At 41.0% G+C, this 27,688-nt stretch overlaps 1 protein-coding gene and 1 long non-coding RNA gene across 3 annotated transcripts in view; both read right to left on the reverse strand.

Moving 5' to 3' along the window:
• LOC309531228 overlaps window positions 1-5,486 on the reverse strand; it is a 28,470-nt gene extending 22,984 nt beyond the window's left edge. Inside the window, exons 1-3 of one of the 2 annotated variants that reach the window (XR_014219148.1) lie at window positions 4,969-5,486; window positions 4,407-4,476; window positions 3,396-3,514 (exon numbers count right to left, since the gene is read on the reverse strand). This is a non-coding gene — a long non-coding RNA (uncharacterized lncRNA). Of the gene's footprint in view, window positions 1-3,358; window positions 3,515-4,406; window positions 4,477-4,968 lie in introns of both variants that reach the window. The other variant, XR_014219149.1, reaches the window with a different exon arrangement.
• A 2,942-nt stretch (window positions 5,487-8,428) lies between these two features.
• Window positions 8,429-27,688, reverse strand: part of PTCHD1 (patched domain containing 1) — a 58,210-nt gene continuing 38,950 nt past the window's right edge. The window contains exon 3 of the mRNA XM_082220572.1: window positions 8,429-19,270. Coding sequence (XP_082076698.1) covers window positions 17,616-19,270 — 1,655 coding nt within the window. The 3' untranslated portion in view covers window positions 8,429-17,615. The remainder of the gene's footprint in view (window positions 19,271-27,688) is intronic.

A 27,688-nucleotide genomic window follows, 5' to 3' on the forward strand; every position in this document is an offset into this window, starting at 1 on the left:
TTCAGTAGGCCATAATAGGGTTCTTATTTATTTATTTATTTATTTATGCATGTATGTATTTATATTTCAAATAATAAATAAATAAATGAATAAATAAATAAATAAATAAGAACCCTATTATGGCCTACTGAAATTTAAAATATTTCAGTAGGCCATAATAGGGTTCTTATTTATTTATTTATTTATTTATTTTCCTTTTAAAATAAGGAAAACGAATAGCCATCTTCACTAATCCCCCAACAATTTTTGTTGTTGTTGTTAGTATCAATAGTACTGGTGTTCTGATGCCAGGTACAAATCTGGCTTTTGCTTCAGGTCTTTGGATATTTGTACCACTGATACTGATATGTTTTTTTAATTGTATTTTTTCTAGGGGGAAAAATCAGTGGAATATGATACATTTTTTTTTAGTGATTTTATTGTGAATTGCCCAGAGATCCTAGGTTGCAAGGTGGGATACAAACAGCCTCATCAATCAATCAATGAAATTTCATGGGTTTATATGAACCAATGTAGGCATGAATGGTCTGGTCTCTGCCAATTTCTAATTTAATTCTAGGCCATTTCTGTATTAACCTACTTTTTAAAAATAAAATGTCCACATTAAAATTATGTGTATTATTTAAGTATGAATTTTATCTCAATATATGCATTTCCCAACACATTTTGACCCAACTGCCCATATTTTTAACGCATTTTAGTATGTTCTTTGAGCCGAGAACTGCCTTACGAATCTGAAGAAGTGCAAAACCTAAAGGATTTTTGATCCTTTAATTCTAATCCATGTATTTGTCCTAACGATGTGAATTAGGTTGGTTCACGTAAAAATATGGATCAAACAAAGCTCTCCTCCATCTCTTGTGTAAATTGGGAGTTGATGCATTTGCCCTGCAAGGAGATGAATTGCTAGACAGGTGATTTATCTCACCACAGGGGAGATTGGTGCATTTCCCCTTGGCAGGGGTGAGTCTGGGTCAAGATCAAAGAAGTACAGGTGATTATGGATCCAGATCCAAGAGCAGTTCTTTGAGTCATAGCTGGGATGTGTTTAGGACTGGGATATTCTCAGTCTTGGCTGGCAGTTCTCAACAACAGTAAATTAAAATTTCCAAATAGTTGGTTGATTTCTCTCCCCACCCAACATTGATTTAAATAGCTGCTGAACTTGGTAGCCCAAATTCATATGATTGCCAAAGTTTGACTCAAATCCTTTGCACTGTAATGGATGTTTATGCCAAATGAATACAGAAAGCTTGCAGAGAATAATTACAATTAAATTGTAATATGTTTTCTGGAATCAGAAAAAGATGACTAATTTGGAGCAATAAATACAATTGGGGGAAACAGATCTGCTTGTAGATATTTTACAAAGGAAAAAGGGATAAACTCATCAGATGAATTATTCAGAATGAATTATTTGTTCGGCTCTGATGGAATTTATTATAAACTCACAGATTTGCTTGCATGGAAGACATGAGAGAAACTATTGCTAATGCACATCCATCCAGTGAACAATTCTTCTTCTTCTTTGAACTGTATTTTTCTAAATATTATATTATGCCACAATCCAGGCAATCTACGCAGAGTTCGGTGTGTTGGTTTCAATGGCATTAGATATGCATTGGATTTTGGCCCTAGTTATTTTCTAATGGAAACAGTTAGTCTCAAACTAGAAGTCACCTGTCAGTGGGAAACTGATGCTGACTGCCAAATTGACAAGGTGCACATTCAGTCTGCATAGCTGGGTGGAACTCATCAACCTGCTTAGTTATATAGATAACAACAGAATTATGGTTGTAATCATTGTTGCTGTACCCCAACTATCAATGATACATGAAATATGAAGGTGTGAAGATCAGATTATGAACTGGCTAAACGTGGAGAAATTCTTTTGTGTGTGTGTGTATTCTGTTGTTGATTAACGTTAGGCTTTTGCTATAAAGCCCCCCAAAATATGAAAGTTTGTGCCAAGAACAATGACCTCAGCTCTTTAGGAGCTTCTCCTTCCAGACCAGCCTATCTACTCCATAAGATCCATTTAGGGAAGCTCTTCTCCATTTATTAATGGCAGGTGGCCAAGGCAATACTAGCTGGGAAGCATGTTAGAGTCTTCACAGAGGTTGCACTGAAATTTTTTTTGTACCTATGCTCTTGGGTTTTATTATTATATCTTTGTTACTCAGGCAGACATCTTACCTGACAGAGTTTTTTTAAAAAACGTATGTGACTCTTGTTGTATTTTTTTTTTACTGTTTTATTATTATTGGGTGATATGCAACCTTAATCATATTCAGAGTAGACTAACTGCATTCAATGAACTTAAGTAAGTTAAGTCCATTGGTTTCAACGGATGATATCCAGCTAAGTGCTTCTGCTGGTGCGAGGATTTCTGCTTGCGCAACAGAACTTTGCCTCCCTCTCCTCTCCCTCTGCGTCCCTGTGCACCCTGTTCTGGGCTTTCCTCAAGAATGTGAGTGTAAAGCTACAGAATTGTATCAAAAAGAAATAAAAGAGGACTTTATTTATATGTTATCTGTTAAGCATCCCCGAAGGAGGAAAACAGATGCTTTCATTCTTGTTGTTTGTCAGAAGGGGAGCTCCCATGTGCTTGATGATTTGCAGCCATCACAAATGTGTGCTTATCAGGCACCCAGTGGGTGAGAGTAAATGGCTGGCGTATCACATGCACACGACAAGCCTGCAGTAGAGGATAAGCACTGCTTATTAAAATACACTGCAGAACTCCGCATTGACAGAAACCGAGAGAATGCTACCATCAGAAAAGGCTTGCAAAATGCAGCACTCTTCCAATCTCATATACTCCTGACACTGACCTCCAATCTCTTCCCATTCTGACAGTCTCCCGAAAAATACAGATAGGCTGTTGCTGGATTCTGCTACTAATATTGCAGCAGCAGAAAGCGGCAACATGGAGGGAATTTTATAAGGCAGGGGAAAAATGTGTATTCGGTTTGCTGCTCAGTTTGTATTTAGAGCCCTTAAATCCCTTTGGTAATGTCATAAAAATTACTTGTTGATGAATGACTGGCAATATCAAGGGTCTCCATTTCACAGATATTCGTGTCGTCTTTCAGTTCATTCATTCATTTCATTTGTATGCCGCTGTTCCACAAAATGAATCATGCTCAAAGCAGCTTACAACAAAGAAACACCAGAAGAACAATTTTGTAATAACATAATGAAATAATAACATAGTAAAAAATTCATAATTACACAGAAAAATAAAAATATAACAACATACAAAAAGTCACATTTCAATACTATGAATATACCAAGATTATTTAAACACCATACAGCACCCAATAGCAAAAATAACAAGGGGACGTTACAGTTTTACCTTAGCCCTAGAAGCACCCACCCATGATGTTGCTCACCGTCTCTCTCCTGCAGCAGCTTCTTATAAGGCTCCCAAAAGCAAAGGGTGGGGTAGCTGGAAACACCGCTCCGATTATGTTGCTCTTTCAATGCTTTCCTCCTTTTAAAAGACAAATGCCTGTCAGAATAACAGGTTGTTATGATTTGTGTCAGAGACATGGTCACTGTTGACACTGATTGGTAATTCTTAAGATACAATTTATGCATGTTGCACTTTCTGAAAAGAAGTCCCTGTTGCCTCTGAGAAATGCAAATTCTAATGCCATAGGGATGCTTCAGCAGAAAACTGGGCAAGGGGAGACATTGCTACCTTCCTCCTGTAAGTGAGCTTGGAACTGTTCCCCACATGTCCAAGACAGGAATGGAGAGCCTGTGGTCCTCCAGAGGTTGCTGGACTCCAGCTCCCATCCTCCCTAGCCAGCATGCCAATGGTCCGGGAGGGTGAGAAGTATAGTCCAACATCTTGGGATGTGGCACTGCCCGATAGGTTTTTCTGCTATGCATGTTTGCATTAAGAACACTCACATATCCATCTTTTCTGAGAGCATTGTGATAGACCAAAACATGGTTATCACTTAATTTTTGATAGCATAGAAGGCATAGGTAGGAGGTTTAACAGCCTAGAAATGCATTAACCTCATGCAGATTTTGTCCTACAAATCAGCAAGGGCTGGTAGAGACCATGCTGCTACAGCAGCTGTTTCTTAGGTCCATCCGCACAAATCCTAAAATTCTCCCTCAAACCATTTTGTGCCCGCAGAGAGGACTTTCATAAGCCCACAAGAAAGAAGTGTGCTGAATTAACTTTTAAGAACCAAATAAATAACCCAGATCTCCTGTTTTTTTTGCTTTCTATCTTGGTGTGCCAGAACAAAAGTTCCATATTAAAAATAGGTATCATAATTCATCTCTTCAGGATGTCTTCCCTCCCCACTTAAAAAAAAAAATATTGCCCAATTGTTCTTATCCAATTGTATAATTATGATCTGATTTAAGAAGCCAGTTCTTACCTTTGTCTTCTAATAGACTTCCTGAAAACCATGCCAGTTGGACATATCAAGGAAACATTGAATGGGTTGGCTGGAAGAAAGTTCCATGATTATAAACATTAAATTCTGAGAGAGAATTCCCCAGTCCCCAAATATTAACAGATCAATCAACCCAGTAAAAACATGTGGCTTTAGTGCTGCACACCAAGTGAAATGTGAGTGGAGGAAAGACATATATTTTCAGCTTTGAGCTTGGATTTTCAGAGAAACCTTCCTTAGATTTGAGGGGTATCATTGCTTACAGGTCAGGATGACTCTTCCCAGACCACACCCCCCCCCAGAGAATTGTCAAGGAGAAGCAATTTCAGAAAGAAGTACTGCTGAAGAGAGGTTTCTCTGGGCCAGTAAATTTCCACATATATGCTCTTCAGAATTCTTCCCATTTCTCTAGACATTCAGTGCCTCTAGAAAAAAGATTTGAGTGGCATGGGTTTTGCTTACACTTATGATCTGAACATAATGTTTGGAATTTATTTGTAGGTCTAGTTGATGGTAAACACACACACAAAAAGCACAATCGTACCTTGCAGCGTGTGGCTTTGGATCACATTTGTATCTGAAGCAGCTGTGTCCAGCTTCTATTATACTTCATCTTCCATTGAAAAGGTTGCTTGGGACAGGGCTGAATTGGATAGATGGTTTTCTCTGCACAATGGCAAAGCTTTGAACTTGATGGTCTTTTGCTTCTTTCAAAACCTACAATTCCATCCATAGTGTACCATAGAGCAGGTACTTGGCAGGAGCAAGAAACAACAGCATCTTAGGTACCTGTAAGGCAGGGAATATCTTGAATATTATTATTACGAATTGCTACGAGGGCAGAACAATTAAGTTCAGAAGTGTCTGGGCCTGTAGGATGGAATTTCAATGCTAGCCTCCTTGGTGGAGGAGTGAGGAGACAGCAAGGCTGATATGGCGTGGGCAGCGCCAATCTGGTGTCGCCACTTCTGGTGAAACCTTTGGGTGAGCTGAAATTCCAGAACTTGGCTCAGATGTTACACATCTTATAGATGAGTCTGCTATGAACCTCTAGTGCCTATGAACATCTAGAACTTCAATCAAGCTTGGTTTATGTTAGATCAAGCAGAAATCCCTTCCTGTATACAGAGAAGCTGACTGTAAAATGTTGGTTGGCTCATACTATGATAATAAAGCTTCATCGCTGGCTGTACATAGTGCTGATTGGCAATCATGAAGCCCGTTCACTCTGAAAGTGCCCCCCCTCCAGTATTAAAAATCCAAAATGATTGGCTTTTAAAGGTATTGAATAAATGTTCTAAATGACTAAACACCCTGAAAATCAACAGGGGACAGAGGGATGGGAAGATGAAATCTGCCCCCCTCCCAAAGTCTGAATGGAGATGCCAGCAAAAATCCATGCTAGAAAATCCATACTTGGTACATGGGCCAATAAAGGAATGAAGCTGGGGGGACGGAACAGCAGAAAAAGCTGTATGTTATTCTTGGGCATAAACCTATTTATTCCCATTGATGTGTGCTTAAATGGACTGTCCAGTGGGACTGCAACAATTTCCTACAGTTGTACAGTTCTTTGTATAAAATTGATATAAACCAATACAAATATACCAAAAAACACATTTTTTTAAATGTGTGCTTTATTTTTTTTTAAACCTGTATAAATAAATACAAAATGACAAAGAGGTTTATGTATACTAAACATTGCATTTGATTGTATGACATTACACAGTGTCTGTCACAATAGGTTGACTTAAAATTGTGTCCCTTCAGCTGTTGGTGCATAATTACATAACTTTGTAGGATACAATTAGTCCTGAAGCTGCATCCAGCCACCCTTTTCAGTGAAACCCCTGAGTGCTTACAATTGCAAAAGAGTGTTAGGGGAGCCATTAAACCATAGTGGCTGAACTCTGGGAATTTTGCAAGGAAAACAAAGAGAGGAAGAGAGAGAAAGAGAGAAGAGAGTTTTTCTTTCAAGAGATAAAATCAATGCCAGGCTTACAAACACATTTCTTTCTTAGAAGACGATTTCCTCCTCAGTGGCTGAGAAACCCACAAAACTTTCAAAGCAAAATAAAATAACAGCGATAACAACAACTCATTTCATTACATTGCTTAGTCACCTGAGATTCCCTTCCTCCCCTTCATGCTCATAGAAAGCTTGGCAATGTATATATTTGATGCACATACATTGCACATGTACTTGAATCACATGTTAAAACTGCATTCCTGGATTTGCCCAACGTAATAGTATCCAGAGCTACTCATGGGTATGAATTTAGCAAAGAGAGCACATGATAGTTGCTAGGTTCAGTCTGAGCTTTGCAAAGCAAACTTAACTATACACTATTTGGTCATTGTCACCATGTCCACAAACATGGACCAGGTGCTCTATGCTAGAGCAGCCCACATCTGAATATGCTGTTGGGTTTTAGTTTCACAGAGCATGAGGAGGAGGGATACAATCAGCCACTAAAAGGAGCCCATGATTCTCCAAACAGTTCAACATTCTTACCCATGGAAGGTCAACTGTCAAGGTTCTAAAAGTGTACTTTGATTTAAAATAAACTGGATTCACCAAATCTGGCCATTTAATAAACTAGTTTTCTTTTCAAGTAAGAGCTCCTTGTTTCTGACCAGCTCATCTGTGGGATTTCACCTCTTCTTTTAGAAGCCTATCACCTTCAAAAGACACACACACCAAAAACACACCTATGTATCAGAATCGTATGACTAATCAGAGTAAGCTGTTGAGGATTGCAGTAAATAAAGACAACCTATTCAGGTCAATTCAGTGTCAAGTTCTAGACTGGTATCATAATTAACTACAGGCAACATGTGTCAGGCAATCAATGTTTGGACTATGAATTGTGGCTGGCTGGTGATGCCATGTTCCACAGTTTAAGCTTTTTAAAAAACTTTTTGTAACAAAGGACCATGGTTCTTCTTCTATGGTGGTTTTTGAAAAGTTTCTCAATTAAAATCCGTTCACACACTGTGTACTACAGTAGCAGATGGTGTGGTGAGGTGCCCCTGCTCCCCTGATCATTGGTCAGTCACATCAGTGCTACTTACTGGAAGGCAAAGGGGAAGAGATGAGGCAGCAAGGCCAGCATGGTACGAATGCGCTGTGGGAGCCAATTTGATGGTCCTGCCAGTGCGTTTGCTCTTTGCCAACCTCACTGCCACTTTGCCCTTTACATGTTGGTAAGCAGCAATGACACAGCTGTTGACTAGGTGACCAGAGGTGCCCCACCATGCCACCCACTATTGGTGTGCTGTGACCAGTGAAGGCATTCACAGGGTGAAGGCAAAGGGAAAGCAATGTTGGAAGTGGGTGAACATTACCAGGACTCTGCACGCTACCTGTAGCTCATTACTGACTTATGTGATTCATCATCAATTCATAAATTACTCTAATCACAACTGATTACTTATTGGAGGTAAAATCAAAAGTTCTCCCACATAGGAGGGTCATGAATGCAACAACTTGCACCATGGAAGTGCCTGTGATGGAAGCTTCAGTGAAACCTTGGATCGTTAATGTATTATTTTTGTCACAGTCTCACAAACCACCTAAAAACACACAAAAGACAATTGCTGATGAATCATGTCTCTAGCTTGTTAAAAAAAAACAATGCCCAAGGAAACCCCGAAGAGCCAAACTTGTCCAAAAGAAAGGCAGGGCTTAATTGTTATCAGGGCTCAGGTCCTCTCCAATACCTTGAAAATGAGTGTTTTCCAAGAACGACACCCCTTTGCAGAGATTCCAGAGCCCTATTCAGATATTTGTTTAACTGTATCTGTGGCAGGGCTCTGCAGGCAAACCCTGCACCTTCCACCCCACCTCCCCATGTTGAATGGAAAGATCTGATGAGAGATTGCATGGCGGTTTGTCAAAACAGTTATAGTCCTCCCCCCCCCCACTCAGGGCCACATGGGAAGGTTGGAGATGGAAAGGATGGAGCTGGAGTGTACAGCTCCATGGCCACTCTGTTGATACAATTAACAAACGCTTCTGATTTACACCCATGTCTGTTATTTGCATGGTGGACTGGAGGGCTGCATCTATGCTTCCATTACCCAAACACTGTTACTTCCTGGATAAGTGATCAGGGCTCAGTCTTGCACTGTTTTGAGTCATCAAGGCTGGATTCAACTAAGCTATTGTGGTAGTGGAAACTGGTGTAAAGAGCCCCACTGAAACAACAGGATTTTCTGCCTCTCCCTGCCCCATGTGTCCCCACGCCCTCCCCAAATCTGCCTGGGAGGGTCTGGAGAACCCCATAACAGTGCGCGGGGGCAGGAAAAGGGAGATAGTTCCATCTGGTAAAGAGAAACACTTGCACTGATGGCAGAATTCCACCTTATGGAAGAATCCTAGAAGCCTTAGAGGAAAGCAAGAACATGCCTGTCTCTCATCACTGACCAAGTGCAGTCTGTCACTGCACACTTAAGACAAAGGAGTAGGATTTCCATAGCTATTGGTATGGTTCCCCAGTAGACTCAATCTTTTTAGATATTAGAAGGAAGTGATCAGGGATGTAGGAGGAAATGAAGAGACTCTAGTACATGACTACAATGAAAATACTTTCCTACATATGTTTGACTAGAATATTCTATTATGGTTGAAGCCAAAGTTTAAAAATAGCCAGCCTTCATTCCCTCCTGAAGGGCAAAACTAGATTTATTAGTGGAACATACTGTATGTTGCATTCAGTTCTTCTTTGTCAAGTTCACACTACATCGCTGTAAAGGGGCTTCATGTGTTCAACAATTTATAGTGACCTTGGTTTAAGAACAGCCCTGTTTACGAACGATTCGGTTTACGAACTCTGCAAAACCGGTAGTGTCCCGGTTTGCAAACTTTGCCTCAGTCTAAGAACAGAATCTGAATGGTGGAAGGGCACCGGCAGCAGGAGGCCTCATTAGGGAAAGTGCACCTTGATTTAAGAATGGTTTTGGTTTAAGAACGGACTTCCAGAATAAACTTAGTTCATAAACCGAGGTACCACTGTCGTTGTCTTCCATTTCTAGTCATACTGAAAACCGAGAGCTTCCTGTGATTACTATTGCACTTGACTGAGCAAATGGAAGGCCAGTCCGCTACAAACAATGCTATCAGTCAACCCTTCTGAAATCTAGACCTTAAAATTAAATATTATTTTCATATTTGTTTCCTGCTACTTCACTGCAAGAGAGGAGCAGGACTAACACCAAGGGGTCTGCATCACTCGGCAGATACTGAGGCATTAGCATTTAAGGAGGGCCCACTGTCAACCCATGACCCACTGTGGTGCAGATGCTTTTTCTCTTGAGCAGTGGGACTAGGTCCTTCTGGTTGGTTATGGTTCTCCATCCTTAGCACTGCCACCTGGAACAGTGGTGGTGGTCACCTCCTTCACACAGAAGAAGGTGTGCCCACCCCCCTCTTGTTGACTGTACTGGCTATTGCTTGTCACTGCCTAGAGTGATTGGATCAAGTCCTCTTGGGGAACACACTGCTGTTAGTGCTGTGCCATGCCACCAATTGCTTGGTTACTGTGGTTTCTTTCCTCTTCTCTCAACGTAAGAGAAACAGGACCAGTGGTCCTTTTTCCTCCCTGGAGAGATACCCATCATTCACCCACCAATCTAGTTGGCCAAGCAAGAACTGAAGACTGATTGGATGAGCCAGTGATGGGCCAGCAGCAACCGTTAATTGCAGCAGCAGTTGTGTGGAAAGGAGGAGTAGGTAGGCAAGTGGATCTCGCATCTTCTAGTTTCCAGCGCCACTGCATCCATTTGAGCAGGTGAATGATTGGCAGTAGTGGGTAGCAGCTGCCAATGCTGTCTGCTCTCTGTTTCTGGGCAACAGCAGCTGGCGGTATTCCTACCAGTCATTGCTGCTGGATCACCAGGTGAGCAGCTAGCAGTGTTGGAGGGGAGCAGCAGTAGCTGCCACCTGCATTCTGCCAGAATGAGGTGGGGAAGGAAGCGGATGCAGAATTGCTACTCCCTCTGATAGTGTGGAAAATGAGGCGGGGGACCCCAGAGGGCATCTTGCCCAAGGTTCCCTGGAACCTGTCCTGCAGAGACATTGAATTAAAAAGGATCTGTTTCTAAACGAAAACACATTTTCACCCTAAACAACAGGCTGAACAAAACCCAATTGCAAAAGGCAGGCACGTTACTGAACAACTTCATTTTATGCAACTTCCTTTGCATGAGTGAAAGGCAAAAAGAAACTGGTGGTGTTGGGACTAACTACCGGTACTTTAATTCTATTCCAACAATTTTGCCTGGATTGTAGGCATCATTTCCAACCCGAATGCTTTAGTACAGTCACTAGAGATGAGATGAACTTGCAGCCAATATGGCTATTTAAAAATAATGAGAAATTAGCATGCTATGTTGACTAGCTAGACTGACAGAATGGAAGATGATGGGCAATGCTAGAGGTGGAAATGTTTCTGCTCTAAGTCCTGGAAAAACAACACCTCCCCTTAGAAAATAACATGATCACTTTCCTCCTCTCAATTTACCTGGCAGTTGTTTTCTGCTTTCATGCTCTGTGGCCTCTAAATGATACCTTTTCTTTTTGGAAACCCCATCAAAGTTTTGCTGATGTTTCCTACTTGCTGGTTCATTACTCCTGCAGCCGAGATTCGTTTTCTTCACTGCTCAGAATTAACAATAGTTGTATGAATATAGAGGTTATGTATTCCAGTCAATAATGGAATTCGCAAGGTTAACCTTTAGTTTCTGCTTGAGGGATCAGCAATACCACTGCAGTTTTCTCAACTGCGCTCTCATTAGTTAGTATTGCCAGGGGCTGAGCACAGCTTTTTACAACAAAGGGCAGGTTGGAGAAGTTGAGTTGAGGTCCTGGAAGACGCACCTTCTGGTGCTTCAAATTCCAAGCCTCAGCTTCGGAATCTAGAGAGTATCTTGGAGACTCTTGCTCCTTCCAAGCTGGAACATAATGGGGGATAAGCGCCTGGCTCTGTTGGTACAACATTTTGGGTGGGAAGAGAAGGCCCCGTGAGGGAACTTTGAAGCTCAGGGCTGGGCTGTTACCCCTATTTAAAAGCGGAGAGAGTGAATCTGGCAGGCGGTCAAATTCCCCAATGCTTGAGAAGACTGGGGTGTGTGTGTGTGTGCAATCATAAGGGCAGTCCCAGAAGTGGCTTGAGTCCTCTGGAATTCTCTGTGCCACAGCCTCAAATAGCTTTGAAAATAGCACAAGGCATTTCTGTTTAGAAAAGCATTTTGTAGCTTTAAAATGGTTTCTATAAGATGTGTACGTCTGAAGTCAAAAGGCAGTCTGCTGATGAAATGATTTTGTGGTCTTTGTGTTCATATTCTACTGATGCGTGGCTAGGAATGCTGGGAAATTCTGTCAGATCAGAAATGGAAACAGGTGCAGAAATTTGAATGCTTGTTGGTCACAATTAAATTATTTACTGCATTGTTTTAGGTGTTTTCCTTCCATTGAAAAGCATTCAAATTAATTACATAATTCATTATGTTAGTTTCGGTCATAGCAGATGGTTAAATGAACAACATAGGTTTTAGCAGAAGCCAAACTGCAGCAGAATGGAAACAGCACTGATGACAAAAAACATAGAAATCACTGCCCCCCCTTAAATCCCAACACATGGCTATACCTTGTTGTTTTATTATGGGTTTGTTGTATTTTAGCTGCTGCAAGCCACTTGGAGCAATGCAGATGCATTGGAAGACTGAAAAAGAAAAGTTTGAAATAAAGATACGGGGAGAAGTTATTTGTGGCTTTGAGGCTATCCCTACTATAAGTTGTATCAAGCTTATGTAGAGGATGATATGGTCATATATTCCAGCAATGAATCAACCCATCAATAAACACTATGCAGCCATACCCTAAAGGGATGCTCACCTTGCATTCTTGGCAGCCACTCCCATGTAACATAAATAATCAGTATGGCCTTCAACCTTCCACATATACAGGGAAATAATAGTTTCTTTTAGAGAGCAGTGAGTATGCTGCCTCCAGGACCCCCCTCCCATAATATTTAATTTTAATGCAGGAACGTAGGAAGCTGCCTTAAACTGAGTCAGACCATTGATCCATCTAGCTCAGCACTGTCTAGTTGGTCTCCAGGATTTCAGGCAGCATTCTCTCCCAGTCCTATCTGGAGATGCTGAGGCTTGAACCTGGGACCTTCAGCAAGCCAAGCAGTTGATCTACCACTGAGCTATGATCCTCCCCCCAAATATGGTTGAACATGGTGCTTAGTTTTTGTTGTTTGAAGATGGGTTTCCTAAGTGAATTCTGACTTCCCTGAATTTCCCAGCCAAAACAAAACTAGTTTTGTCTCTGCTTTCACGATGGAAACAAGTCATTGACTTCAGCAGGGGTTATCTATTGGCAGGAGAATAAGCATGCAGAAGAACAGAAAACAGCACTTAAGAAACCCTACTGCTGCTGCACCAAGCACTGTCATATGAAGCCTCATAGGATGCTAAGAGACATTGGCACCTTTCCGTGTAACATCAAACCATTTAGTAGTCCTTAAGCTTTTACAGGCCTGGCCTCATTTAATAAGGTGGTTGGCATTTAGGGTTTTTCATTGCTGGATAGATCTTCTTCAGGTTTTTGAACTCGAGTCTTCATCTAATTTGCATTGTTTCCAATAAAATGCTGGGCGTAAGTTTTGGATATGGATCATTTGCAGTGAAATTGTTCCAATTGCTCCAGTTTTTCTTCCTTCATTTCTCCCTAGACTCAGATCACTTGTAAATTGAGAATGAATTTGCACAAAGCCACTATAGGGAATAATATCTCCAGGAATACCAGTGTGAATGAACTTGCTAGGCCAAGTAAATTAAGCTACCGGTAATTCTGCCACCCTGGAGTAAAATCTGCTCTGACCAATCAGTTATTAAATGGGTGTTGTAATGTTTTTAAATGAGTTTTTTGGTTAAAGGAATTATAATAGAGTAAACTTAAAAGCTTACTGTAACTGCCTTTTAAGTGATTAGCACTTAGGGTAAGTGGGTGATATTTTGAAAATGTAATGATGTGCCATAGAAGATCTAAGATCAGTGGCCACAATCCAACACAGAGTTGCTACTTTAAAGCCTCATTAATTCCAGTGAGATTTAAATGTCCATATCTTTGAAATGGATTTATTCTGCTGCGTATCTGGAAGGCAAATTTAGAATCCAGCTTAAAAGCAAGTATGGAAAAATAATTGAAACAAGTGTACAGATTTTCAGATAAAAGATTCTGCTAGACCATAACCTGGGGTAGGAAGAACAAAATCACTTTCTATGCGATGGAAATAATTTAAAATTTTCAGCAAAAGAAATATATTTATCTTACTGTAAATTAAATTGTGCCATAGGGCTTCAGTTTCTGTTGGGGTGAATTTGTGAACGAAGAATTCGTTTGCCTCTTTAAAGTGGCTTCTATGCTCCAAAGTGGATCCACCAACAGCAACAGGTCACAAAGGAAAGATACAGACACCGACAAAGGGACCAACCCATGGCAGACCCAGATGTCAGCTTTGTCTCCCTGCCTACTCAGACAAGAGTATTACAGGACCTAATAATGCCATCCATAACATCAGGGGTTCATTCAACTGCTCATCTTCAGTATTATATATGACATCATATATCAGCCATGCCCTTCTGCATTCTAAATAAGACAAACACTCTGGTCGCTATGCAAAAGAATCAAAGGATACAAATCTGACATCAGAAATGATAAGTTCAAAAGCCAGCAGGGGAACATTTCAACCTCCTAGGACTTCAGTAAGTGACTTTCAGTGTCTATCCTGGAACAAACAACCTTCAAAGGGGGACTGCAATGTGAAACCGTCGAAGTTCACTACTTCATGAGGGTTAATGCGCTCACTTGTGGACTAATCCAAGACAAAGAATTTTCAGCACATACTTATAACAAAGCCACAATGTATGTAGTATTAATATCTATTTTGTGAATTAGCGTCGTACTGCTTGTACTTTTCTGCATTTCATTCCCCACTGACCTCCATGGTTTATAATTCCCTGTCCAAATTATGCAAACTATACACACACACACACACACACACCTGCAGCTCAGGATTAAACTGCATGCCAAAGATTTTCAACCTTTTTGAGTCCATGGCTCCCTTGACCAACTACATTCTTTCTGCGGCAACCCTGTGGGACTCAGGAGTTATGACACCCCTTTCCTGCAGAGCTGGCAGCCTCTCACCCTTTTTCGGACACCCTCCCTTGTGGAATGTTTCCTCAGCCTCCTCTCCTCTCCCCTCTCCTTGACAGTCCTCCGGGCAGTCACTGCTGCCGTCCCTCAGAGGAGTTGTCCCCTCTGCCCCAAAGAGAGGTGTCTCCTCACACCTCATCACAGGGGCTTGGGACACATCTCCTGGCCAGCCCCTGAGGCACTATTTGCCTGGGGAGCTAGTAGCCAGGGCTGCTGCAACAAGCAGCTGTGTGAGCTTTTGGGAGGTGGTGACATGAGAGGGCATCAGAGGAGGGAAGGAAGGAAAGAAAGAAAGAAAGAGGGACAGAGGCCAGTGTTGCCCATGACACCCCTGACCATCATTAAAGGCACCCTGGGGTGCTACGGCACACTGGTTGAAAACCACTGCTGTATGCAGCTGATGAATCATAGAAGGAAGGTACATTGCAGGTACATAGCAAGAAGGAAGGTACATTGCAACTTCCAGTTTCTACTGTATATTAATCAGAGTGTTTGTGCTCACAGCAGCTTGCCAAACCTGGGCATTATGGTACTTTGTGTGCCTGTGTGTGATTTCCATTTTAGGAAGGAAAAAGGTTTGGCAGGGATGCAAATGTCTCCTGCTTGAGCACCTCTCAAGCTGGCAAGAATGACAAAATACTTTACATTGAAACAAAACATCTTAACTTGCGCATACGTACAGATACCCAACAGCTGAACAGCAACAAAAGAAGCTCCTCCATCAAAGCGGAGCAGCAAGAATGGCTTGGATGGATATCTGGAAATGAACAAAAGAGACTTCACCAAATCACTAGTTTGTTTCAGCAAATGCTTCGTGTGCTTATCCTCCAAGTTTGTCCAAACTGCAGGCAATCGGAAACATCTGTGATTGAGGAGAGACCACTTTTGTTAGCTAGACGTATGGGAGATAATTTGTGCACTCTTTTAAGTCCTTGACAGATTCCATGGGGGAAATCGGAATGCTTATATACTGTATATAATATCTGAACACAGAAGCTTATTCTAACTTTTCCCTCTAACAAAAATATTCTTTATTATTGAAAGATTATTTGTGGAAGCCAGACCATTGGTTCACTTTCTTGGCTGTGGCATTAATAGCCCAATCCATTCTCTACACTAGCCCATAGGAACTGGCCTAAATGACCCAGTGCCAAGAGAAGAGGGCAAATACACTCCTTGCCCTGATCTTGAGGTCAAAACTCATTCTCAGTGTTGGATCTGCACTGGTACTGTCGCATAAGGGTTCTAGCACAGCTTTTGCACAGCTAAAGGTATTGTTGTTTTTTCAGGGCAGGTGCAGGGCTAAGAAACAGATCTATAAGAAGATCATAGGGTAAGACTGGAAGGTTGGCTGCCCGGTGCTGCCTGCCCAATCCCAGTGCAATAATGTTGATGACTGGGTGGGTGGGTGGGGCTTGCAGGTTACTATCCACAGGATATTTTCCTGTGCCATGGAAGCTAAAGCAGCATCATAAGATTTGGTTTCTAACACTTTCATTAAAGCTTGTAAGGGGCAGTAGCATTGCTTTAGCTAAGATAGGGAAAGAGACACAAATATCTTTAAAACTCCTCTGGCATAGATCATTGCAATACTGTTAATAATTTGTCTATTAAATTGGTTTCTACCTGTCTCTTGTTTTCTGTATCAAATTTATTTCTTTATTTATTAAGGGCAGGGATGGCATCCACTGTTTTCCATTATTATCAGGACATCTGCTCTTAACATAAACTTGATGCAATACTGAGAGTTCAAAAGCCACTTCTTTGAAAGTAGCCCCACTAATTTCCGTGACTCATGGTCTACAGTCGAGATTACTGAAATGGAAATTACTGACAGAGGGTCGTAGCCCACATTACACGTTATGTAAAGGTGCTCATTGAACCTCATCGTGTGTATTACTAGTGAATGGCCTAGAATGAAGGCTCTTATTTGAAAAAGAGCCCTAACATTCACATTTGCTTGATGAAATTTAGGCATCGGAGGCTTATTTCATGGATTTTGGTGGTGAAGTTCTTAATATATCCCTTCTCTATTCTGCCACTAGACCTCCTAGCATATTTAAGAGAGTGCTACAAAATCTAGCATCAGTAAACCAGGTCTCCTAAATGAGACAAACACATTCAGAAAGCGGAGCTGGATCAGAGAACAAGAATTGTCTCTGTGTTGTATACATATAATTATTTCCCTGTTTTCTTTAAAAAGAAAAAAAAATGCTACAAAATCATGTTATCTTAAAAAATATACTGGGGGTTGATTACATTTTAAAACATCTCTTGATTCAGAAAAGAAGGCAACTGCAACATGACCCTACATTGACAGTAATTGCTGTATTTTACCCTTGCGTATGTATTTTTTAAAAAAAATCTTCTTGGCCTTTTGTGGTTGTTGTTGTTTAACAAACTTGCATATGCATTTCCATTCAGAAAAGGCGGCGGAGGGAGGGGGGGAGGAAGCAACAAAAAGGGAAGTTAGATGTGATGGCTAAGATCCATAATAGCTGACTCACTGACTTGAGTTATTGCTGTATTGAAAGTTTCCTATAGCCTTGATGTCCAAAACGTACACTTAACGGCTCCTTCAGCCTTGACAGTTGACCTTTCAATGTGCTGGGATTTTGCCACAGGGGCAGGAACATCTGGAGGACAAACACAAGCAGTATGCCATTTAGTCACCAACCCAACTCTTCTACTCTCTTATCTCAGGCAGCAGCCCAAACTGACACTCTCTTTGTATTGGGTGAATGTAAATTTCACTGTACTTTTTATGTGAAGGCCAATCAATGTATAGCTATTTTTCCCCCCTTCACACACTGCTTTGGATGCTCCTGGTTTTAATTTGAAAACAGACATCCAAACACCATTCTTTATATAATCAATATGATTTTCTTCTCTTGGTAAGATCTAGGGTGGCTTTTTTGTTTTTTTGTTTTGTTTTTAAAAAGAAAAACAAACCAACTAAGTCAGACTGTTGTAATTTGGTCAACCACTCGGGTGCTATCCATATCCACCATTTCAACACATTCTATTTCCTCCCGGTTCTCAGGAGTTTTCTTGTCTTTCCTCTTTTTCTTGGATGGTGGCAGAAAAGTCAGTATCACAGGTAAAATGGCAAAGCAATGAAAGAAGGTGACTAATGCTATCAAAAACAAGCACCTGAACAGTGTACGGGTCAGATTTGAAGGCACAGCTGCGAGAGGAATCAGACCAACAATGTAGCAGAGGTAGCTCTGTAAAATAGCTACCCCATGCACCTCCAGGGCATTCTTCACCCATTTAGTTCTCGTGACATCTTTGCCCAGGATGAACGTTGACAAGAGAGGTGCACAGTTGTCAACAGTGTAATTAATCCCATAAATTAAGCACAGCACAGAAATGCAGTCCAGCTCTACTTTCCACAAGGTCATAAAACCTATAACTCCAAATTCGACTGAGGCAACAGTGAGCGTGAGCCACACATTGATGAGAGAGTCTGCCACCAGGAACGCAGAGAAGAAGAGGAGGAATAAAGCACTGATACAGGAGTTCTGCAAGGGGGCCCCCACGTACGAGGCGTAACGATCCATGTAGACAAACGAAGGGTTGAAGACAATGAACTTGACCTTGGATTTGAGGGAGAGCTTTCTTAAGGTTTCCAAGAGATGGTAAAGCTCTTCCCGTTTGGTGTCCATGGTCTTGGCCACCAAGAACATTCGAGAGGCCACAATGTCGACTTCATTGTTGTACTTCTTGGAGAAAATGATATCCTCTGAAAAATGGGCAAACGGGGGAGCTTTCAGAAAGGAGTTCCTCAGCATATCTGTGAAATTCTTTTTGGGTAAACCCGTCGATATGTTGAGTTTTCTAAGGTAATTTAAGTAGCTCTCAAACCACGATATCCTCACAAACCCCTTGGTGTACTCTAGCATGTCGTCTTGGACGGTCATGTTCCAGTATTCGATGGATTCATAGATATAAAACCCAATGACTGGACTGTAATTACTGAAGTATTTCTGCTGAGCAGCAGTATACTCCATGGTTCGTGTCGCAGTTGCTACAATGTTACTAATGTCTGACTCTTCGTTGACCTGCAGGTAGCCCATTAAGGCAAAGGAAATATAAATAAGGTAAAAGAGAACTACAAAAGGCTTGACATACGTGTTCGTTATCCAGTCACAGTAATAACGCTTGAGGAAACACACCAAGAGGTGGCTTTCGTAGCTGTTTGTCTCCTCTGACTCTGCTGTGTCCTCACTGAATTTGGCTGTCAGAAGAAACCTATACCAGGCAGGCTTCTCTTGCAAGACGTCTGGCTTTGGTACCTTTCTGCAGAAGATACTATGCTGGTAGTTGTTTTCTATGTAGCCAGTAAACACGAGGCTGGAACCATAAAAGGAGAGTACATAGAGGTAGTTGAAGAAAATTGCAATACAGGAATTGCAGCAGAAGAGCCTGGCTGCTTCAATGTTAGTGAAGGGGCTGGCACCTATCCCAAAAGTGACCAGGTACATGGCAGTGGTGAGAGAAAAGGAGAGCATGGAGTCTGCAAACACGGCGGCAGTTCTCTCTTTCACGTGTTGGTCTTCCCTCGTTTTCCTCCAGGAGGACAACATTTCAAAAGTTCCATATAATCCATGCCCTGAAATAAAGGAGAAAGCGACAGTTCAAATGCCATCATAATGTCAGGAAGGGAGGACAAACCAGTAAATGAGAATGTGTCCCAAGGTGCATTCATTTATATGTGCATATGGGTGTGGTTTTCATCAAGGGTTTTTAGAAAGAATAATCACACACACACACACACACACACACACACACACACACTGGAACTATATCAATCAGGGCTGGTAATGTGCTGTGCCAGGAGGAAGCCACAGTTGTCACCAGGAAGAATTATGTTATTGAGGACAGTTATTCAAATCAAAACTAATTTATGCATTTTTCGTGCCATGTCTTCACTTCATGAGTTATCAAAGTTAAGGGAACTTGATATGGAAGTAAAACACTGAGCTTACCTATGAAGTCTATTTTATAAAAGACACAACACAGGGTGTGTGTAATGGCACAGAAGATGATTTCCTTTCCTCCCCCATTGTTTGCTTGTGGCAGGGAAACTCCAATATTGCGGTCAGACTAAATTATGCAAATCAATACAAGCCCTGCAAATCTGCTTAATTTTAAGTATTATCAGAGAAAGCTCTGTGTGTGCAGTTGGAATGAAGATGGTTCTTTCCCTGCTTTTGTAGTGAATAGCAAAGTCCATGTAGTCTCGAGAATTTAAGCTACCTGTGGGTGTCTTTAAAGCAAGTTCCTAACCCTTGTCATATTTCCAATGAATAACACTATGGGAGTATGACAGTCACACACACACATTTTGTGGGGCAGGGGATTTTTAAAAAAATTGCTTGACATTCTCATTTTGTAACTTGAGATACTGCTAAACTGATGGATCATTTGTAAAGTGGCAGACAGCATGGATGGCTATGTTTGACAATTTACTGTTAAGTCTTAATTCTTATTAAATCTTTTATTTGCCAGCTATTGCAGAAATTTTCTACAACAAACTTTAATAATAAACAGAGAAGATGACAGCCGTCTAAAAGCCTATTATTGATCAAAATTCTGGCAGCTAGTGACTTATATATCATTCTTATCTAGATATGAAAATGAAAAGATTTGGAAGCTTCTTATTCAACTCTATCAAATGCTTTTTCATATCAATAAAATTAAATGTTTCCTTTCTTCCTTCCTTCCTGTATATGTGCTATCTTTCAGGGCAAACCCCTTTCATAACAGCTCACACAAGCAATTTAAACATAAAAAGCATCTAGGTACAATACAGTTAAAAATAATATAAGACAAAACAGAGGAAATCCAAAAACAGCAGTAATAAAACATAACTCAGCACTTTAGGTAAAAGCATACTGGAATAATGGAGTGGGGGATGGAGGAAACAAAACAAAAGCCCTGCTCAAGATCCTGCTCATGGAAATATATCTGGGGAAAGCTGTGTTTTATTTTGTAGACTGAGCTACTAATTGTACTTTTCCCTGATAGAAAGGAGACTTTCTAATGCCTCATTTCCGTGTTTTTAAAAGTTTTTTATTATATTGCCTTTTAATACTCTATTTTACTTTTTGGTCTCTAATATCTAATAGATCATTTGTTGATGGGCAGCTATATAAATCTAATAACAAATATTTTCCAAAATTAGAGTGAATTAGGAAGACCATATTTAGGTGGCAGCTTAATATGCACATGAAAAACCATCAGGCTTTTCATTGAATCATTGAAAACCCTGCAGTTTTCAATCTGATAATACCAGAGTTCAAATTCAGATCTTTAGGTACTCTTAAACTAAAGTAAAACCCCTACTGAGATTACGTAGAAGGTAATTTCACCTTTTGAAAGGTTCACTCTTGTCTTGGAGAGCACAGAGGTGGCTGGGATCTAAAGGTAAAAGTAAAGGTAAAGGGACCCTTGACCATTAGGTCCAGTCGTGACCGACTCTGGGGTTGCGGCGCTCATCTCGCTTTATTGGCTGAGGGAGCCAGCGTACAGCTTCCGGGACATGTGGCCAGCATGGCTAAGCCGCTTCTGGCGAACCAGAGCAGTGCATGGAAATGCCGTTTACCTTCCCACCACAGTGGTACTTATTTATCTACTTGCACTTTGTGCTTTCGAACTGCTAGGTGGGCAGGAGCTGGGACAGAGCAACAGGAGCTCACTCAGTCACGGGGATTCGAACCACCAACCTTCTGATCAGCAAGTCCTAGGCTCTGTGGTTTAACCCACAGTGCCACTCACGTCCCACAGTACTCTTTAGGTACTCTTAAACTACTTAAGAGTACTTTAGGTACTCTTAAACTAAAGTAAAACCCCTACTGAGATTACATAGAAGGTGATTTCACCTTTTGAAAGGTTCACTCTTGTCTTGGAGAGCACAGAGGTGGCTGGGATCTGAAGGTACTCCCTGCAAATTTCCCAATATTTACAAGCGTAAGGTCTGTGATCATGTCCATTTTGGATGCAACAGGATCACCATCATTTGTTATTCTGTCATATGAAACATGAATAAACATATAAAATGATATTTGGGTCCTATCTGCAGTGAGACTTCTGCTATTCATCTTCATTTTCCAAACTGCTTTATAGTTGTTTCCACCAGGCAGGTCAAGACTGTCAATTTGTTAACTAGCACAGTGGCCCCATTAAGCTAATTGGGAGCGCTGAAACTCCCCAGACATAAAATCCTACAAAAATGTGACTGACATCCTATTGTTAATTATGTTTTAAATAGTTATGTTCTATTCTCAGTAGGGAAAACTATTAAGTTCACTTTCACTGTCTTTATAAAGGCATATTGACCTCTCTCCTTTTAAAAACCCACAACAGCTTGCTTAGTAAAAGAGGCATGGAGAGGTTTGTTCTCATAAGTGCTGTGGACAAGTCTGTCTGAGAATTCTATATATCATCCACATGAATCTGGCTGCTATTAAACAAAACTTTCTGCAACAAAATCTCTGCATATTTTACATTTCTGGTGCCATGTTGCAGTCTGCTATAATTATGTACAAAGGCTTTGCCTAGTAACAAGGTATCACATTAAATCATTCAATAATTGCAGAGATTAAAAAAATAATAATTGCGAAATCACAAGTGGTTTCCCAAAGTGTGCAGGTTCATTTTCTCCTTGTTTCAACAATGAAAAATGTCTTCCGTTTCTAACCCTGCACACACAAACTCTTGCACCTTTGCCTCATATTGATGAGCCATTTGTCTTTATTAGGATTTATTGGTCTTTTTAACGGATGTTCTTGATTGTTCCCTTTTTCAGCTCCATGGAACATATTTCCTCCACGTTTCAGGATATTTCAGCACTGCTTCAGCTACAAATAATCCATTATCTGGGAAAAGAGGGAGAAATCTGACCTGCTGGGGAAAAAACGGTTTGGTAGCACAAGATGGACAAAAAGATTATGGTTAAAAAGAATGGCTAATCTGAGAGGAGTTTTTGCCGTCTGGAATGCTCAAGCATAGGAGAGCACTAGAAGAAGAAGAGAAGCCCAGAGGAAGATTTAAAAAAATAACAATCTAAGATATCTGACACATCTCCTCCTCTTCCTAGGGCTGAGCATCAGTGTGTTTCCCACTCTCATGAATAAATTCAGCTCCAACTAAACAGACATTAAACACCAAGTAGTAACTTCATGGATACTTTTAGGTATCATTTAAGGAATACGTTTTGCACAGTCCGAGTGAACTGTTTCTTTTTGAACCAGATATGGTTTCTTATGCTGAAAGGGTATCTCTTTCTGATTTGAGACCATGTTCTTGCCCTGGGGCTGTAGAAGGGCAAAACACGGTGCAGGTACAGGAGGCCAGCCAAATCTTTGAGTTATTCACAAATGCAGAGACCACATAGTATATTGCCAGCTATGCGAAACTGGCTGTAGGATGAGCACAACCAGCTTCCTTGAACTGATCCACGAATGAGGAAGCCTCGGGGAAGGGAGAAGGGGCACCACACTGGACAGCCTTTACTATTATCTTCAGAGAACATTGATGTGGAAGCCCATCCACTTCACCAGAGGGTTCCCCACAGAACAAAGGGAACTGCCATATGCAAAGCTGCAGTGTTCAGGAGAAGGAGTGCAGCCTAGCCTACAAAACTATCTTTTCTTTGTAGCCCATCAAGGAAAGACGATTTTTGTTGTTGTTGTAGTAGTAAGGATTTTAATTTCCCCCAGATTTTAAATTCAAATGCAACGAAGTAGGAAAAGCTAGCAACAGCACCAGTAGATAATTGTATGTTTTTAAAACTGTATTTAATTGTTGCAAGCTAACCAGAGACCTTATGGCGAAGGGCAGGTAATAAATTAAAATGACAACAGAAGCAACAATGTTACTTTTTTACACTCTAAAAAATCAATAACTCTGAAGTTCAGGGAGATACTTCCAAGTCATACTGTTACCTTCTTTTGTGTTAGCAACATCAGATTGTCCCTTTTATTTTAATAGACTGCTGCCCTTAGACAAAAGACTAATGCTTAACATTTCTTAGGCAAACCTGAGGTAATCATGCTAATTATTTTGGACTACGATTCCTATCACCCTAGATAGCATGAGCTGGTTGAGGCTAATAGAAGTTTTAGTCTAGAACGTCTGAAGGGTACCAGGTGGACAAAGGCTGATCTAGTCTATCAGCTGAGGATAAAACACCACCTCACTGAACCATATCAGAATGTTGGCACATGTGGCTTCTTTAGCTGGAGCACTGCGAATATGATTCTTTACTTTTTATATGCTTTTCTAAACTAAACCATTCCCACACCACTTTAATTTGCTATGTCAGCTCTGGCATAGTTGAAGGACCCAAAGATTGGGCCCTTCAGGGCATCCACAGGGCTTAGGATGGAATACTGTGGTACCTCGGGTTACATACGCTTCAGGTTACAGACTCTGCTAACCCAGAAATATTACCTCGGGTTAAGAATTTTGCTTTAGGATGAGAACAGAAATCATGCAGCGGCGGTGCAGTGGCAGCAGGAGGCCCCATTAGCTAAAGTGGTGCTTCAGGTTAAGAACAGTTTCAGGTTAAGAACAGACATCCGGAACGAATTAAGTACTTAACCTGAGGTACCACTGTAGATCCCTAAGCTTTTGGTGCTCTGCCCTCACCTTAAATGCCTCACTTCATGGACTTTCCACTGAAGGACCACTGGTGGTAGCTTACCGTCTGCGTCACCACAGACAGGACATCCACTACATCAGAGTTCGCCTGCCAGTAGCACTGTTCTCCAGCATGCATGTGTGAGTGTGTTAGGACTGCAGCCTAAAAATCTTTAGTTACTACTACTACTACTACTACTACTTTATTTCTTATACTCCACCCATCTGTCTGGGTTGCCCAACCGCTCTGGGTGGCTTCTAACAAAAATACAGGAAACAACAACAATAGCAACCATTAAAAGCTTCCCAAAACAGGGCTGCCTTCAGACGTCTATGAAAAATGATACAGTTGTTTGTCTCTTTGACATCTACCTGGAGGGTGTTCCACAGGGCGGGTGCAACTACCAAAAAGGCCTTCTGTCTGGTTCTCTGTAGTATCACCTGCAGTTGCAGTGATGGAACTGCCAGAGGGCCCTTGGAACTGGACCTCAGCATCCGGGCTGAGCAGTGGAGATGAAGATGCTCCTTCAGGTATACTTCAGGTAGTGTCATCATGCAAATACATATTTGTTTTGTTTTCCGGAACATAGGGCTTATCCATACTTCTGCTTGTCTCGCTGCCTTCCCTCCCAGGGAAACCCGCTGTTTGCTGGTGAATCGGAACAAGCGCCAATTGGTTTTTCTGTGGATTGATGTTTGTTCCGATTCAGCGGTAAACAAGTTTTCCTGGGGAAAGCAGCAGAGCAAATGAAAAAAACTGCTTGGACCTGTGCCTAAAAAGCACGGGGCAATCTGAAGTGTGGGTGAGCCCATAGCGTATGAAATTATTAATTTTTTAAACAAATGAATAGATAGTAACGAGAGGAGGTAGGATCCAAATCTCCTCTCTACTTGTACAGAGGGAAGACACAACATCAGAATGTGTGAAAAATGATGTGCAGGTCATTCCCTCCCCCTGCCTCCACTCAAGCCCAACATTCCTCACTCCAGAAAGCTCAGTTGTATCATCCCCTCTGCTACTGGTCCAGAACTCTGACCTCAGAGAGGGACAATGATGCCATTTCCTACACTGGCCACTCCCTTCCTCTCACCAGCTTCCTTTTGCAGCTCCAATCTTATATTCATCCCTGCCTTGATATAATTGTGGCATAAGGATGTAGAAAGATGGCAGGGATAGAATACTGAAGCAGAGACATATGAGTCCATGCATGTAGCTCATAAAATGCCTAATGTATGGATACATGAGTTATAGACTGACAAATGGGTTAGTAACATGGAATGTGGAAAATAATAGTGTGTTGCTAGGCAACATGACTGGTACTTGGGAAGGAAGACACATTTCATAATCCTGCCAGAAGGTTTGATTTTGCCTTTGCCCTTAGAAGTCTCCCCCCATTATTGTTGCTGTTGTTGTTAAAATTGGTATACAACCCTTTATATGAAGACCTCAGGGGGTGGTTCCTTACAAGAAAACTACAGCTAACTCTCTCAATTTTGGAAGTATTAATGCCCTCAGAAGGGATGATACTGCTTGCAAATTTAATCCAATTCTGTCCAAAACCAAAAAGTTACAAGCGTAACTTTTTAACCCCCCCCCCTTTTTAACATAGTGTCCCCAACTCAAAATCTCCTGGAGCCATTTGCTTATGATTTGTCAGGTTTTAGCCATCCTGAAGGGGCTAGTATGTCTGGAAATTTCATTCATTCCTCTCAAAAGGAAAAGAAACTACAGTATAGCCATTTTTAAATTTCCCAATACCGAATAGGGAGCAAATGAAGCACACCTGGATGAATCCTGAGCTGAATTGGGCAGGCTACAAAATACCTCAGACTGAAGCAGACTATTTTTCAAAATGCTGAATCATAATCTAAACCAAATATTGTGAATGGTGCCCCCCTCCCCAAATATATGTGTTTTGTTATCCCACCTAACCAACTAATGGGAGATGTATAAAGACAGTACATTTTCCACCTTGAGGTATAAAGTCATGGTTTTCTTAATGGATTATAACAGGTCCCCAATAATGCACTTGAGTGTACACAACTCAGAACTTGTGAATACAAATACATATATAAATAATGACTACCCAAGAGACAGCTGAAGTTATCAGGCAACCAGTGTGACAAATGTATAATCTAGTTTTCCAGTATATTTGAATTCTGACCCAAATTCCAACAAGTATTCAAGATATTTGTAATTACTTTTATTGGATCCAAGACCACTGAATCTGCCAGTATATATATATATATATGTGTGTGTGTGTGTGTGTGTGTGTGTGTGTGTGTGTGTAATATCCTATGCTAAACACTAAATCTGTGCTTGCTGAAGTGCTTTTGAATTGCAGCTCTGATCTCCTGCTAAGAAGCAGCTCCAGCTGCCTTAAAGGCAGCAAATCCATTCACAGCTTGCAGCATATAACTTCACTTAAGCTTGTGTGAATTAGTGCCATTCTTACACGCTTTTAGGGAGTAGCCTTGTATAGTCTAAGATGAACATGATGACGCTTTGGTTCAGGGGTGACCATCAGCCCCAGCCACCATGTCCAATGGTCATGAGTGATGGGATTTGTAGTCTGCAAAATCTGGAGGGCATCAGATCGACCACGCTTGCTCTTCTTGCCTGTTTTATGTTGCTTTCATTGTCTTTTGTTGTGTGCTGTACTTCTGAATATTTTTAGATAGTTACTATGTGCCCCGAGCCATGGGAAGGAAGATTAGAAATATAAATAAATTTTAGTCAGCAAACACACACATCCCACATACAATTCCCAATAGTCCTACTCATATTAAATTAGTTTACAGCAGAAATAAGATTTTAATTGACTGAGAGCTTATCCAAACTTTAGTCCAAAGGGATTTTTTTTTGGTGTGTGTATGTGTGTGTGTGTGTGTGTGTGTATATGTGTGTGTATGTGTCTCTCTGTGTGTGTACACACACACACACACACACACACACACACACACAGTGCGTGTACACACACAGTCTCTCTGTAATCCCTTCCTAGTGTTATATCCCACTTCCAAGCAACAGAGATGAAAAGATTGTCTTATTCACAAAATTCCAAGATGTGAAATTGACATGACAGCTGATTTAAGCATTCAGTATATCTGCAGGCAGTGATAGAGAGGGGGGGGGGGAGAAAGCCTACCAAAAATATGGAGCCACAGCATCAGCAAAGCATCTTCATTTTTCTGTGTTTTACTATTAGAAAACCTGTAAATACTTTCATCATGTATTCAAGACAATTAGACATATCCATATGAGATTTGGTTCTGAGAATTTACTTGATAAGAGGTACAATCTGGCCAAATAATTGAGAAATCTAAATGAAGAATGGCCACATTAAGATGGTTTATATCTTTTGTTTTTATTAACAAGGGTGCC

The sequence above is a fragment of the Podarcis vaucheri genome (assembly GCF_965113315.1).
Source record: "Podarcis vaucheri genome assembly, chromosome: 4".
Lineage (NCBI taxonomy): Eukaryota > Metazoa > Chordata > Lepidosauria > Squamata > Lacertidae > Podarcis > Podarcis vaucheri.